Source organism: Drosophila miranda, chromosome 2 (assembly GCF_003369915.1).
Source record: "Drosophila miranda strain MSH22 chromosome 2, D.miranda_PacBio2.1, whole genome shotgun sequence".
Classification (NCBI taxonomy): domain Eukaryota; kingdom Metazoa; phylum Arthropoda; class Insecta; order Diptera; family Drosophilidae; genus Drosophila; species Drosophila miranda.
Window position 1 is genome coordinate 21,827,803 of NC_046675.1, and position 16,842 is coordinate 21,844,644.

Genomic DNA, 16,842 nt, shown 5'->3' on the forward strand with positions numbered 1-16,842 from the left:
TTTTTGTCTTTGGTTTTTTCTCTTATTGATGGAATCGATGGCTGTGATAGACAATGGTTTGAAGGGAAATTAGGTAAAATATTGAAGAAACAGAAAAAAAACCATATGATTAAAGGTGAATCATTTGGGTCCTTTTATCAAAGATATTCTGTCTGGTTTTTGATAGCCTTTGGAGCCCATTTATGTGTTAAATTTTATTATATTTCAAAGCTTTTTTACAGATACATTTTTCCACCAAAGTTCTACTCATAAAGGTATAAGTTTTGGGTCATTTAACATTATGCAGATAGAAGATCTCTATTCCACCTCAATTTTTGTAGATCTTTAACTTAAACCACATTTCCACTTCATTCGTTTTCCCCATCGACGGACACATAATCGTTCGTGCAATTGCCTCGTAATACCCAGTAATCATTTCATCAATTTCGAAGCAACTGCCATGAAAAATACGAGTATGTATCCCCAAAGCTCAATTGACTAGCAAAACACTTTCCATGAATGATATATGCCCAGAGCCCAGAGCTTATGCATAAATAAGGAAAATAAATGTACATACCATACAATATTGAATGGAACTATGTGACACAGAGCATATGTCGCCACCTGTGTGTAATGCCCCCGAGGGCTACACATGGATTTGACAAGAATTTGGAATGGGACACCCATCCCCCAAAGAGAGGTGGAAACTTTGACGGCTAGCAAGACAAAATGCAAAACTTTTGGCCAAAAATACAAGGAGTGCTGCCGTTCCTTAGGCAAATTCGTATGTGAAACATTTGGCAGGCAGGCGATTTATTTAATGTCTCTGCCATAGAATGGAGCTGCCAAGGACCTCAATGGGGGGAAGGCCATTCCATGGCATGCCATGCATGGCAGGCAGGCTGCAGGTTTCAGTGATTTAAATGATTTATGTTTCAAGACTTTGACTCCAGGGTTAATATTGGCCAAAAGGCACAGAGGAAAAAAGAGCAAAAGAGCAAAACCAAAACGACAGCAGCCACCACAAGAACAGAGAATATTTTAGGGGACAAATTTACGCACTGCCAGAGAGCGCACAGAACATGGCAACCCATTGGCTGCAACTTGCGTTCTGTGGCCCATAACTCATATCGAAAAGGCGGCGCTTGTGGCAAATTGGAGGCTCCAGCAGCAGCAGACGAGACCGATACTCCGTCCGCACACAGCTGCATCATCATGTTGAACGCATGCGAACACCCGTTGAAATTCAATTATCGGAAACCGGATCGCAAGGGAACCCAGGCGGGGGCCATCACGCATACGCCATGTTGTCGGAGTCGGAGCCGGACCCGCAATTAAAGCGCCAGCCGCAGCCGTTAATTAATTTGCATTTGCGACAGCCACACAAAATACACAGAAAAGCACACACACACACAAACTAAAACTTGTTGATTGCCCAACACGCTAGACTGAAACTAAAAAGAAAGTGGCTCTCACTAAAGATAAACGAAGGAGGGATGCTCTTTTTGATGGTCTATACTCTGAGAAAAGTATGAGAAATGATATAAGAAAGAAAGAGGACACTCTTATCAAGGAAACCCATATACCTTCCCATCAAAAAGTAGGGTATAAATTGCTTAGCCATAGAAGCATTGTGTCAATTAACCAATTTGTGTGTGTTGGCCCGGCTACAAAGTAACAAAGCAGCCCCCCTGCCATTTTATCGGCCGAAGATTTATAGCATTTTTAAATAGTTTTTCGCTGTTAAGTGGCTGGTGTGCTGAAAGCTTTAGTTAGAATGTTGCAAAATGTGCATAAATACTCGCAGCTAATTGGTCAAGAGGTAATTAAGATCGAAATGGGAGTAGGTTGAGTGCTTTTAAGTAAGGATATTGATTAAGGAAGTATTTAGTTAATGGAACGCAAGTAATGGAACGAGTAATTGTAAATTTTAAATGATATGTGGCAATGAAATTGTGTCTGGGATATTTTAATAGAATAGATAGATTAGATATCAAATGAAAGATTGTAAGTTTTATAAATCTTATAGACTTTTTCTCGAAGAAATTCCCATTCTATTGGTTATGGATCTTCTATGATCTATCTATTTAAGTCTATTTGTATATTTTTAATAGAGGGACTCGCCTTGTTCGGGCGACAACGCCCGGCTCACTCGCTTCACTCGCGCCGATATGAGGAAAATGTCGTACAACGACGACAACCAAAAATTTTTTACATAACAATCATATTCTAGGCTTTTGTTCAAAGATCTTCTATTATCTATCTATGCAACTCTTTGTATATTCTTTTAAACGAATACTAGATTTTTCCTTGAAGAGTTTCCCATTCTAGTTGTTCCCAGATCGTCTAAGATCTACCTGTTGATCTATCTTTATATCTTTCTCAGCATTTCGTTCTTAGATCTTTGAATACTCAAATGATTTCTCCAATTTAAAATACCTTTCTACTGCAGTCATATCATAGGTTTTCCATTTTCCATTTAATTAGAAGTGGAAAATACTTCTACTTCTGGTCACAGCCCCTCCACACTCTCTCTCTCTCTCTCGCGCACTCTCTTTCTTCTCTCCCTGTCCCTGTCTCTGATTCTTCCCTTTTTCTTCTAGTTTTAGCCATCGCAGACTTTTCGCGTTTTCCTTTTGGCATGCCGGAAGTGACTTTTGCTTTTTCTTTTCCTCTTTTTCCAAATGTTTTTTTTTCTTCCACAATGAATATAATTTTTTCTTGCCGCCGGTTCGGACTGTTCTTTTTGCTGTTGTTGTTGTTGCTGCTGTTCGTGTTTAAAATAAGCAGCAAAACTTGCGATGCGATAAAAATGCCGCTTCAAGAAGTGGCAAAAGAAAACCAACGATGATGGAGGAGAGGAAGGTCCAAAGAACAGGAAAAATGGCCAAATGAAAAAAGAGCAAAAGAAAATAAAAGTTAGCTTTGTAGAGAGGCGACGTTGTAGATACCCTTTGAGATCTATATATCCGGAGGTGTTTGGATATGGAATTATAAAAAGCTATAGAAAAATGTATTATGTTGTAATTTTCAAGATTTGGTTGAACTATCTTTAGAAACTGAAGAATTTTTTCTTCAAAGAATTGTTCTTTAACAGATTTTTGCTTTGAAAAAGCGTCTATGGAACGAAAATTGTATGAAAAGATTCTGTTTAAAAATATACCTATAAAAATCTATATTATTTGACTCAAAAGTCCTGACTTTTCTCCCCATCAAACACCCTTTTAAAAAGTATAATACCCCTTTCAAAGTGTATAAAAAGAAGTACGCAAGAAAGCTTCGCGTGTAAACGGTTTTTATTTTATTTCTTTACTTTTTCTGTACTTTGCTGCCGCCACAACTCCCTCCCTGCCCCATGTACATTGAACTACCTTCTGACGGACCTTCTGTGGACGGACAACAGCCAACAACTGGGTGGCCAACAGCCCACAGATCCCTCCCTGGCCCGCTTGCCCCCTTGCCACTGCCACAAGTGACGCGGCCACTCTGAAGTTGGCTGCGGGGCGATTCCACTTGCGAGACAAATGGAAATGAAGCGTTTATTCTGCTTTATTGCGGCGATAAGAAAAAAAATGAGGCATTATTTTCGTTGTTTCAAGGCAACTTTTTTCCAGTCACTTGGAGCTCCACTCCACTACATACCCCCTCCATCCCCTGCACTGCAAAACATACGCAGATATTTTCCATTTTGCGCCTTGGGGCGGAGCTGAAGCCTGACCACAGGTCGAGTCGGAGGAATGCCAGGGAATGCGGCAATTTCCTGGAGCGTCTCCGGTTTGTGGTTTTTTTTCCCTTTGGGGTGGTGCGAGCCATGATTTGGCGCTTTGCTTATCCCCCATTTCGGAAAGAAATCTTATTTCTGTCGGGGGTGGAGCCTGAATTACTTGCATTTTAATGTGCCGCAAATCGAGCAGAAGAAAAATCTAAGAATATTTCAATTTGTTTTGGTGAAACTCAAATAAAAGTAAAGGGACTTTTAGTGCATTTTTCTAGAATTAAGGAAGGTAATTTTCAATGAAAATGTTTGACAGAAGAAGATTTCTTGATGAAAATTGATGTGATAGTTAACTGTAGAAAGCCAAGGGAAATACTCCTTTCTTCACTTAAAGTACATTTCCTAGACACAAAACTCTAAAAAAAATAATTATCTCACTGGAAAAACAATAGTAAAACAAATATTTAATAGTTATATATTAAAAGTTCTTCCAAAGAGAAAAAGTCATACGATTCCCTGCTCAAATGCCATTCATAATGGCTCCCATTGCTACCATCCATTCCCCCACACACACGAACCCAATTATTAGCCCCGACTCTTGTGACTTTTGTTTTGGTTTCCATGTTCAATAACTCATCAGCAATAAACCGTGAAAATGAAACAGTAGCCAGATCAATCAAAGGCCAGAATTCAGGCTTCATTTCAGCCCAAGAGATCAATATCGTACACTGGAGAGTACTCTCACATTGAAAAGAGGGCCCAAACGAGTGGCGTGGAGTGGCGTGAAACCAATGCGATGATCAGGGCACAATAAAACCCCATTGCCAAAGCCAAAGCCAAAGTCCCCCCGCCAAAAACCTCATCGCGCATCATTAATTATGCTCAGGCATTGCCAACAGCAAACAACAGAAACAGAAAGAGAAAGAGAGAAGCAGAAGCAGAAGAGCAGAAGGCAGCAGAGCAGAGCAGAAAAGCAAAGACACGGCACACAAAAGCTGTCAGCGCACGCTGCTGATCTGTCAAATGCTGCCGCAGCCAGCGTCCGAAAAGAAATGCCCAAGAGAGATCCGTTCGTTCGTCTGTCAGTCAGTCAGCCTCTGGTCTGAGCCGCTTGCCGCTTGCCACTTGGGTGCTTGCTGCCTGGCGACGCTTTTGTGTGCAACTCAAACACAAAATATTGATTAATCATAAAAAAAGAGAGAAATATTTTGTTAAGAAGTCGGCCATTGCTGTGCGGCTAGTGCTCTGCTCTGGACTCTGTCGTTAGAGATGCGAGTATGTCAAGTGATCGTGAAAGCGAATGGAACCCAGAAGAGTTATAAAACTTATTCCAAGAATCACACTCTTCAGCAAAGGAGAAGAATTAAGTTCTTAAATTAATGATACTGTATCGAAAGAATACTTTCTTCTGTCTGTCAATGCCCAGTATCACTTCTTCGCTTTAAGGCATTGCCATCTTCATTAAACAGAGTTGCTTGCAATTAGAAATCGATCTTAAAGACGTTGAATCGTTCTGCAATTCAATGAATTTGTGACTATTATGATAAGTTATCCGATATATATTTCTTCATCGTCAGTAAACACTTTACTCTCTTCAATATGGTTAAAATTTCAGTTTAAGATTAAAACTAATATGAATACGAATCATCTAAAAGTCAAAGATCACTTTACCTATTCGTAATTCCCTATCCTATAGCTCTCCTACCAATCACGCTGCCATCTCTAGTCCACATCATTCATATTCATTCATTCGCTGTACAGAGAGCGAGCTCTGGCTGCCGGCTTTGGGAGGTGTCAAGACTTCAAACGATCATAAGCTGATTTTTGGCCTTCAGCTTCAGTATTTGTCTTTGTCCGACCTGTATCTGTATCTGTATTGGTATCTGTATCTGTGGCTGTGAGATTGTTTGAGTAGCATTTGTGTGCTGCCTTACAATTTACTCGTTAAATAATTTTTCATGCAACCTGAAGCAAGGAGACTAATCATTTTCATTTCTATGGCGGCACGCTTTCTTGTCCATTGTTTGCGAAAACCGCGAGAGAGCGAGAGGCTTTCCATGGAAGGCCTCTCAATGTCATGTCATGGGGTCTATTGTTGGTTATGGCAGCTTCTGCCTTGGACATACAATTGGATCTGCAACTGAAAGACTGCCATTGGGGCTTTGCCTGAAAGACTCTGCCTTGGATCTCCACCTGAAAGACTGCCTTGGCTGTCCACCTGCGTGACTGCCTTGGGATCTTTAACATGGGCGTTAAGGTGGAACTAAGTATTGTCCAACTCTCTGTACTTTTCCATGTAATCGCATTCGTGTCGAGCTTTGGTTTAGTTTTGGTATTTTACGAAAATCAATTTCCGAATGGAGAGAATCGGGGCTGAGCGGGCTCTTAAATTGACATTAATTTTCCATTGACTGAGATGAAGCTTTAAACAGTTTTTTTTTTCGCCGGCTTTTCTCCCATTTTTAATTCGCTTTCAATCTGGCAGACATGCAAAAACATAATCCACCAGGGGATGAGAGGATGGTAGAGCGCCAGGAAATGTAAATTTTCTATATGCCAGCGAGAGAGCGAAAGAGAGAGAGCAGAGCGCGGGGATGGAAAAAAGTTTCCCTCGCTGATTTTGATTGACAGCTCTTAGCATCCATCCCTGATGGATTTCATATTTTGAGCCCAGCCGAAGAGAAAGATGTGGCAGAAGGAGGAGGAGGATGTAGAGGATGTGGAAGTCTGGCAGAAGGAGCACCAGGCCACCAGAATCCCAGCACCAGGCCAAAATGACAGCCCAGCCCTAAAGGGGCTGGGACGAGGACCCAGGCTTAAGCGTTGGAAAAAAGTTTTTACCAAACAGCTTTCCTTCATATTTCCATAGCAAAAGATATCGCTGTCTCTCTCTGTCGCTCTACCTCTGTTTTCCCTTCGACAACACATGGTCTTTTGTATGAAATGACATTGTCTCTATATATAATCGTAAATATCATAAATATATACAGAGGGAAAAGTCCATGGGCCATGTTGAAAGTTTTTCAATTTGTGCCGCTTTAAAGTATTTCCCCTGATTATATCTCTCTCTCTCTCTCTCTCTGCTTCTTTTTCATTGAATTTTTTGGAAAATGAATGAATGGGAAATGGTGGAGAAAAATCTGCGTGGAAAAACAAACACAATTCAAATATGAAACAAATTTAAAATGGTTTCAAAGTTATTTGGCTTAATGGCCTTTTGATAAGACGAATGAAATAAGGTATAAAAATGTGTGTCATATAAAAAATACCCATGTATCTTTTTCCAATGGGAATTTGTGATGGAATATTTGAATTTCCATCTCCAAAATATGGGAATGAAAACTTCATGCTATAATTCCGTTCGAAAAGACAGGTTCAGCGGCTCTTCTAGAGATCCTATCTCTTACAATACCTTTCCCTAAGATATTTCCACATTTCCCTAAACATTAATCAAAAATTTTCACACCTCCAGCCCAAAACACTGTCTCTTGATCAAAACAATCCTCCTCCGGGGGTTCAGTTCAGAGTTTTGTCTGCTGTTTTGTTGACATTTGCTGGTCATGAAAAGTCATTAAATATATTTCTCTAATTTATCTTTTTCGACTGTGGCAGCTCTCTTTCGTGGCATTAAAGCAAAGTTTTGGAGCGGAAATGTTTGTCTGGCCGACCGGCCAGTGTGGATGGGTTTTCCCCCCGCCCCAGACTGCGGTTTAACCCTTTTTCCTTGCTTCGCTAATTAAAACTAATCCAATGGCAAGGACCCGGGGCCCATTCAGAAGTGTTGGGTTGTACTTTTCGCATAACTGTCAATCAAGAGCCACAATTAAATGATTGAAGACTTTCGTAACCTTTCGTATATCCTTTGTTTCTCCTCGAGATGCTCCTTTCGAGTGGGCTGGTTGGGATCCAATAAAATATTTATACTCCCATCTTTTGGGTGCTCCCATTTTTTGTAGTTTGTATCTGGGAGCTGGTTTAGTTCTGAATGCATATCAAGTGGAGAGACAACAGCAGATACTCGTACAAAATATTTCCATGAGAAATTGACTTTTTCCACAGCTCCATCGTCGTCTCCGTTCGCTGTCTCTGTTGTCTGTTGGCTGTTGTCTTCCTTTGGCCGGAATGATTAATGGTTCTCTGCTCTTTGCGCATTCGGTCGGTCGGCCCACACCGACAATAAGATATATCCAGCAGCTACATATTTGTATCTGTTGTAGCTCTGTTGCTGTAGCTGTTGCTGTATCTGTATCTGTATCTCGTTTTTTTACTGCTGCTGTTGCTGCTGAATGAATGAATGAGAATTTCTACTGCAACGCGCATCAGCATTTGGCATTTCAGCTACCGACTTCTGACTGATGCCGCATCGGCATTGTCTTCTCTTAGTCTTAGTTTTTTTTCTTCTTTATTGTGCCACCCCTTTGATTGAATTTGTCAGATACTTTTGCTCAAAGTCTTAAAGCTTTAACGAACCTCAAGAATCAGACGAAATGTTCCTAGCCAAGGAACATTTTTCCCCTTTCCTCTGGCCAGAACAACACGAAAATTTACAAGATAAATTGAGGTCATTTTTTGCCACTTGGGTCCGAGTCCGGGTTCGGGTCCGGGTCTGTGTCCCACCTTGTTGACCGCTCTTGTCCTCTGACCCGGCCACAAATGTCCTTAATGTGCATCCTTATGGACTGTGGTCATGTGCAAGTGGTCGAGCCCAAAAAATGGTTACACACAAGCCCCCATCCTACCATCTACTTATGTATGTACTTCGTAGTTAGTGTTGACCAAATAGACACACGAGTGTACATACAATTTATTCTGTAAATTCCTTGGCATGTGAGAGGGAGAGACCACAGATGATTTACTTGAAGAACTGGTGAGGGATATACACTGCGAGGAACGCAATGAGATTCTTAGTACGAGTTTTGATGGTCTCCCTTCTGCAGATCTCTTCAGTTTATACTGGCTGATTTCTCCCTCTGTACTGATTATAATATTCCCTTTTTTTAGCAGCCATCTTTGTGCAATTGTTGCAAAATGTACGCTCGTTTTAATTTCCAGACCAAAGGTGCGGCAAATGCGTTAAATGTGCCCCGCTTTGCCATGGCATCTTCTGGCAGGTTTTTTGTGGGTTTCCCCAAATAGAAACATAAATTTCCCAGGAGCAGCAGCAGCAGCAGCAGAAGAAGGTCCTTTGGTCGTAGTGGACAGCGGACAACGAGTGCGTTTAAGTGTTAACATGTAAACGATGCTGTTGAAGCAGTTAATAAGTGTATCCCTATTCCTCCCAAAAAGGACTGGCTGTAAATCATACAGAAGTGTTTCCTCTGCTGTCTGCTTGAATTTTGCTATTGAAATTAATTTTATTTCCAACCAAAAAGGATGAGATTTACGAGCAAATAATAACCAACTGATGATTTCTAATATTTAAGTTGAAGGCAATCCCAGAGTCCTGCCACAAAACCCAATCCAATCCCGAAAAGCTGCTGCAAAGTATCCTCCTCCTTCGTTTGTAGTTTTGCTGATAAGTTTCCATTTTGACTTTTCCGGCATTTCATCCATGCTGATGACATTTCCAATGTCTCTACGGCTACGGCTACGGCTGGGCGCCTCTCTGCCTCCTCCTTCATCTCTGGGGCCATGACAAAACAAAATTCATTTTGTAATTTCCAAGCCACCTCTAGAAAAGAGCCAGAGAGAGCCAGGAACCAGAACCAGAGGCAGAACCAGAGGCAGAGCAGGCAGCTGTCATTTGCTTTTGGGACTGCGGTGTTGGGTGGTGTTGGGCGGTGCAATGCTTTCGCTATGGATTCCATTCTGACCAGGCTGCAGAAATTGCACTCAACTTGGCTTCTGCCTAGAATCTTTCCCACTCTCTCTCGCTCTCTCTCTCTGTGTGGCACTTTCGAGAGGGGCTTGGGTTCGGGTTTTAGAAAATTATCTTTTTGCTTGTCGTCGCCAAAAAGGAAATCATATTTTCTGCTTTTGTGCACTTTACTTTTCAGTTTTCCCTCTGGCTGACTGCCGTTTTGGGCTCTGCCTGAGTGCCTGCCGTGCCGTGCCCTGCCTGCGCCTGGTGGCCCTCTGGCTCGTAAACAGTTTTCGGCTGCAACTTTTGTGCGAAATTTATGCTTTCATTCCGTATCTATATCTCTGGGCACTTTTCGCACAAGTACGAGTAACCAAAGTACACGGTACTCGCACTCCATGCTCCCGCCTCCGGGCGTTCGTTCTGGGGAAATGGCCTCTCCTCTCCTCTTCTCACCCTGCTGTGTGTGTGCCGTGGCCGTGCCCCACCAGGTGGTGTTTATGGCATCCGCTTTGCGAGTATTGATGAAGGAACCCCGAGTGTTCGCTTCGCATCTGTAATTCAATCAGTGTCTATGTCTGGCTCCTGGTCCTGGTCCTCCCGCCCCCACTGCTGCCATTTTCCGCTATTGAGACTCTGTTTACGCAGCTCGTTCAACTGGAAATTTGTGTGCTGTTGCCAAACAAAAAAAGAAAAGTCGCGAAAATATAAGAAAATTATTTTTTGCAATCGCATCAATGCAAATAAGGTGTGGAGAAACTCACTGGAAAGGTGTGGGGTGGCGGGGTAAAGGAATCAAATGTTCAGTGTTTCCTAAAATGATATGCGCATTTCTTTACTACTCAATGCGAATTTTATTTCGGTGGCACATTTATTTCAATTCGTTCAAGTAGAAACAACTTTTCTTTTCCCCGATCTTCCGTCATTAGAAAGAGAAAAGTTTTGTGGGTACTAGTGGGAGAATTTATGGGTTCTGTACAGGGATTTGAGGTAAGGCAAAGTTAAGGGGATCAAGAATATATAAGCACAGCCCTACAGATTGCGGGAAGGTATAGCAGTATTCAAATTTATATTTTCTTTGAGTCGTTCTATGCAATTCTCATAAATACCACATGAGGGAGATCTTTTTCGTGCATTTTGGTATTTTATTTAGTGGTATTGTTATTATTAATATTTTTTAATTTTAATTTATTAAAAATATTCTAGTATTTTTATAGTATTTTCGGTACTTTGAGTATTTTTTTGAAATTAAACCCAATTTGAATAGAATTAATTTTTTATCTCGAATGTGATTCCATGAGAGTTCCTATTTGGTATGCAGTTTTATATTTTCTGGTATTTATCCACTATTAATCTGGTATTAATCTCCTCAAAAGCGACCCTAGTCTCACGAATCGGCTATATCGTTATAGTCTTTGGGTACAACAACGAATTTAGGGTGGTTTCGCCTACTTTTCACGGTAAAATCCCTTATTGAAACAAGAGAAATTTCAAACGCAATGATTTTCCATGGATTCACAGCCAAAATATGAATATCATGCCATGCAGCGCAGCATTTCCCTCATCTCACACTTTATTCAAATGAAGTTCTCATCTCTCCCTGCCCTGCCGCCTGGAAGCCATGTTCCCATGCTGGTAACTGCCTCTACTGATTGCGGCTTCTGTTCGGTAGCCAAACTACTTGAGAGCCACAGCGGCGGCGGCTCTGTGGCCATGTCTCTCCATCACCGATTGATTGATTAGATTTTTGTTAATTACTTAACGCTCTCGGAGGTATTTCCCGAGCTGCGAAAAAGCGAAACTTACCGCCGCGGCGGCATCAGCTGCAGTGCTGTGTTTTTTTGGGCGGAAGGTAGTGGTGGAGAATCTTTTGGAAAAGTTACTGCCATAGTTGGCTAGCATTTCCATTGAATTAGTTATGCTCGGTGACGAACTGATGGATTGATTACACGAAAAAGAGATAGATAGGATTTCCAGAAAACTTGTAGGACACAGCGAATGCAAGAATGTCTAAGGTATATGGTATGGTTTGGAAACCCCAAGCAGAAAAGATAGCAAAAATTCACATTCACTCTCCAAAGTCTCAAAGAACAAAATGCAATTTCTCAATTGCAGCTGAATTCGTTCCAGAAAACGGCCTGCCCCGACGCCTCCGCACCGCGTACACGAACACCCAGCTGCTGGAGCTGGAGAAGGAATTCCACTTCAATAAATATTTATGCCGCCCAAGGAGAATCGAGATAGCAGCCAGCCTGGATCTAACCGAGCGACAGGTGAGTCGCTCCCTCCGTTCCCCCATTTTGGCAGTGCAGCTCTCTGCTCTGCAGAATGTATTCCAATGTATTCCGCCAATCCATTTTGTGGCAGCAGCAGCTTGCACTCGCACTGAAGGAATTCCATTATTTCGCTGACAAATTGCATGCAGCACAGGGTTGACAGGCGGGTACTGCCTCCTCTCATTCCTGTGTCTGCCCTCCTGCTTCTTCTCTACTTTTTAATTGCACACCTTGACGCCTTGAACTAATCTAATTTTGGTGTCTTGCAGGTAAAAGTTTGGTTTCAAAACCGCCGCATGAAACACAAGCGACAAACGCTCTCAAAAACAGACGATGAGGACAACAAAGACAGCCTCAAAGGTGACGATGATCAATCCGATAGCAGTAAGTAAAGCAAATGTATATTAAACTAGATTTAAGAGGAAATTTCCTTGCTTTCCAATCACACCTCTGACATACCTCCCTAAAGGATACATGAAACTGTACCGCACTCTCAATCGAACCCTTCCATTGGGCACCAGGTCCAGGTTCATCCAACAAGTTGTTCCACTTTTACTTTTCCGCCTGTGGTTTTCGTTGAGTTGAGAGGCTTTTAAGGAGAAGAGTAAAAGATGCTGTAGCTTATCAATCATTGTCAGTGGTGGGATGCCACGGCTAACCCTAACCCCTTTCGTGTGAGAGTTTTTGGTCCTCTGCCTTCCAGCCTTCAGCTCCAGCTTATGAAAACAAATCATCAATTTTCTGCGGCTATATACCTACTGATTCGCGTTCTGTTTTACCTTTAATGCCCAGACTCCAATTCGAAGAAATCGTGTCAAGGCTGCGAACTGCCCTCCGATGATATACCCGATTCGACGTCCAATTCCCGGGGACACAACAATAATACGCCCAGTGCCACCAACAATAATCCCAGTGCGGGAAGTCGTAAGTGTTTTCAAGTCAAAGATTTGGATTAGAACTCATATCGAACATCTCTTTCGCTCAGTGACACCCAACTCCTCTTTGGAAACGGGCATCTCCTCGAATCTGCTTGGCAGCACCACCGTATCCGCCTCGAATGTGATCAGTGCCGACTCCAGTGTGGCCTCCAGTGTCAGCCTGGACGAGGACATCGAGGAGAGCAGTCCCATTAAAGTCAAGAAGAAAGATGAGAATCAGGTAAGGATCAACACATATTCTCTGAATGAAAATCCTTTTTCAAATGGATCCTCTATCTCTCTGCAGGTCATCAAAAAAGAGGCAGTGTCCACCTCATCGAAGGCGTCGCCCTTTGGCTATGAGAGCTCTACGCCGAGTTTGGTCAGCTTTCGGCGGGACTCGGATGCCGTCATCGCCTCCGCCAATCCTCCCCCAACAAAGGGCAAGAAACGTTACCAGAATAATGCCAATTCTATTGCCACGCCCACACCCCTCACCGATAGTAATAGTGGTGGAAATGTTGGTGCCGGCGGCGGTGGAGGTGCCTCAGCTGGTGGCTATTTCCCTGGCTACTATCCTAGTCCAAAGCAACAAATGCAACAGCAGCAGCAACTGCATCCGCAACAGCAGCAGCAGCCACAGCCACAACCACAGGACTATTATGGCAAATACGACATTGAATTCGCCGCCTCGCCACACCACAATAATCCGCACAAGCAGCAGTCGCTGCACGCGGGCGAGTATCTCAGTCCCAAACCCAATGCTGCCACATTCCACCAAAACAGCCAGCAGCAGCAGCAGCACGAGCAGCAGTTTTATTACAACTACAACGACGCCAACGGCAGTGCATACATGAACCACCAACAGCAGCAGCAGCAACAACACCACCACGTTGGTGACTTTGAGGCGCCACCTATCAACGGACCGAGCAATTTCAACAGTGGCTACTACGACAACATGAGTTTTCAACATCAAGCGCAGGCGCAGGCTCACCAACAACACCAGTCTGTGGTATTTCAACAACAGCAGCAACACCAACAGGCTCCCATTAATCATCAGCAGTAAGTAGACATACTAGTTTAAATTCAACTTGAAACGATTTTGTTGAATATTATCGTGCGGTTGTTGTCTGAGTTATGCCGTAATAGTTGTCTCGACTACATGTAAAATGTAGCACGAATGGCGCCACTATGGCGGCGATAAATTGAACCTGAAATCCCAAAACTGTTCCGCAACATCCTCTTGGCAGCATATGCTGTTGAACCGTTTTAGTTTGAATTCAAATTCAAATCAAATTCAATTTGAATATTTTTCACATATTTCCTCCTTTTTCTCATTACAGACACATGCATCACCTGGGCACGGGCGAGGCTTATAGCGCTCTTGGCTTGCAGATGGAGAACTGCGATGGCTACAATAATTTTGGAGGTCCAGGCAGCGCTGGCGCTGGTTCTGCGGGTGCTGGTGTTGGTGTTGGCTACTACGAGGCGGGTCAACAACCCCCTGTACCGCCCCACACGCACACGCACACCCATCACCCCCACCATCATGTTCAGGTGCAGGCGCAGGCGCATGCCCATCTCCATGCCCACCACAATCCTGCCGCAGCAGCAGTCCAAGCGGGCGTGGGAGTGGGCGTTGGAGTGGGTGTAGGAGTGGGTGTTGTTCCTCCACCACCGCCGCCATCGCATATCCATGGCTTTGCACTGAATGGCGGGGGACCGGCGGTCCAGAGTCAGGCTTTTGTCAGTGGCGGAGGCAGCGCCGGCGGAGCTGCTGCGATCAGTGGCCTGGAGAACTCCAACAGCTCATCGGATTTCAATTTCCTGAGTAATCTGGCCAATGACTTTGCACCCGAGTACTACCAACTCAGTTAGTTCGTGTAGGAAGAGGCGACTGTACAGTTCTAGCCTAATTCCCTCCCCGGTTTGCCTGTCTGTCTGTAAGTGTGTAAGTGTGTGTGTGTATCTGTGTTTCCCTTCGATGTTGTAGCCACGTAGCGCACATATCTGTAAATACTATTCCTAAGAATTAACCCTAAAGAGTTCTATTCCATCTGTACTTAGGATAAAGATACATTTTGCTTTTGGCTAAAAGTCAAACACAAAATTCTCCCATTCAGAAATAAAAGAAAATCCTAGTAAACTGTAAATAGCTAGAAAAATTCAACAACTAATCAAACTAATATTTAAATACAAGCAAAGTCTCTCTTAAAACTAAGCAAATCAAATTAATTTCTCATTCTTTTGTTGATTTTGTAAATATTTTAAAGTAGCTTAAATCAAAAGTTTATAAATCGAAATCAAAATTTGAATCCCTCCCCCGCGATTCAAGTGCAATTTCTCTTTCAAGAACTATGATTTAGAGTCTTAAGGAACACACTCAATTATTTCAATGTTTGTAATGTTTGTACGTTGCCTTTAAATTTCCCCACTATACAAAAATACACTATAACTATTAAATAATTAAATAAATATGGCTTAAATATACATCTTTGTAAGGAGAAAGAATAAAAACTAATTAAGATATGAATATGAAACAGCAATTGAGTTCACATCTTGTACATATACGTTTCCTTAATCTGCCATTTAGGGAGCAATACATGCAGACGTCCACAGCCATTGACAACCGATGATTGATGGCTAAAATGGTTGGGGTTCGAAAGGGAACTTAAGGCCATATCCCGCTGCTTTTCAACATTTTGGGATTACGTATTCCAAATGGCAAACAATGGCTGAAACAAATCTCTTTTAAAAGGCGAAAAAAAATACTTAAAGAAATTCCTAGACTTAACATGAAATTTCAACCTAAATTCAGGGATAACTTTTAAAATACTTTCGTTTTGATTTGATTAAGGAAAGTGCCAACATTCATGGTTCATTTGAACAATCCATGAGATGCAGGCAAACAGAAGAACAGAGCATAACAGAACAGAACAGAGAGCATTTTCAACAGCTTTTTCCCCGGGGAGAGGGCCTCCGACTCCGAGGCTCATTCGTCAACCAGCATTTTTGGGTTTTGCCTGTCAACGTTTTAAGGTATATTCGGGAGAGACAGAGTGTCTGGACCAGGAACAACTAAGCCACATGATGCACATGTCCCAGTCCCAGTCCCAGTCCCAGTCCCATGTCGTCGACTACGCACAATTCTGACAGTAGCGGTGAAAATTTAAGATTGATCACCAGGGCCGAGTGTTTGCTGGAAATTGGTTGAGCGCTGTTTGGGTGTCCCTGTCGATGTCCGTCCAATATCCGTATCCGTGTCCATGTCGAGTGCAGGGCTAAAACCTAAATAATGTCACAGAATGTCTGGCTGTTTGGTTTTTCCCCAAAGGCCTGGACAGACATGGACCCCCTCTATGAAAAGGGAGTTGCCCGACTGTCGACTGTCGGCTGCCTGGCTAAATTAATTTAATTAACAGACCACTGCAGCACGATTTCAAAGTACAGCAGCTCTAAGGTCACAACGAAACGAATTTGTATTGAAAATCATAAAAATAATCACTTCAGTAGCCAACAGCTGGCCGTCAGCAAGCCGCCGCTGTTCGTATCTTGAAGATATATTGTATCTATTGGACAACTGTTGAAAAAAAGATAAGCTGTGGAGCTTGTTAATTACAATTTAGTTTGGTTTGCTTAATTTCTGAAGGAAACACTCCACTCGGAATTTTGTTTATGTTAATCGACGCGGCGAATGCAATTCACAAACGGCTAAGCGGAATAGTTGGAAATAGTTTATGGCCATTACAATTACAAATTCCATAGCCCAAAGCCCATAGCCCAACTGCTTAACCAGGCTGCTGCTGTCTCAAATAATGCCAATTAAACTTGCACACACCAAAAAAAACCAGTTCACTTATCATTTTTCTTAGACATTTTTTACCCTTTTTTGCCCCTTTTTGATGTATGTATTTTATTGTGCTTTTTTTTTTGGCAGTAGCAGTGGCACCTGTGTGTGCCGTAAACCTTTAAAATCTGCTGACTGTACAGGGGGCACTCACATGGTGCGTCTGTCATAGTTATAGGCTTTGCCTCTTGCTCTGACCTTGATATACATACAATTATTGTTAGCATTGCGGCCTTTCTTGCTAACGAAATGTTTTCATAGATTTTGTTCAGCGATTTCTTTGATCACAAGCCCAAAGAAAAGTAAAA

At 42.5% G+C, this 16,842-nt stretch overlaps 1 protein-coding gene across 3 annotated transcripts in view; it reads left to right on the forward strand.

Annotated features, from left to right (window-relative positions):
* Positions 1–15,207, forward strand: part of LOC108157380 (homeotic protein proboscipedia) — a 35,134-nt gene extending 19,927 nt beyond the window's left edge. For 2 of the 3 annotated variants that reach the window (XM_017289410.2, XM_017289411.2), the window contains exons 4-9: positions 11,610–11,767; positions 12,040–12,154; positions 12,563–12,694; positions 12,756–12,928; positions 12,995–13,749; positions 14,031–15,207. In XM_017289410.2, the coding sequence (XP_017144899.1) occupies positions 11,610–11,767; positions 12,040–12,154; positions 12,563–12,694; positions 12,756–12,928; positions 12,995–13,749; positions 14,031–14,565 (1,868 nt within the window). In that variant the 3' untranslated portion in view covers positions 14,566–15,207. The remainder of the gene's footprint in view (positions 1–11,609; positions 11,768–12,039; positions 12,155–12,562; positions 12,695–12,755; positions 12,929–12,994; positions 13,750–14,030) is intronic. The other variant, XM_033389573.1, reaches the window with a different exon arrangement.
* The last annotated feature ends 1,635 nt before the right edge of the window (positions 15,208–16,842 follow it).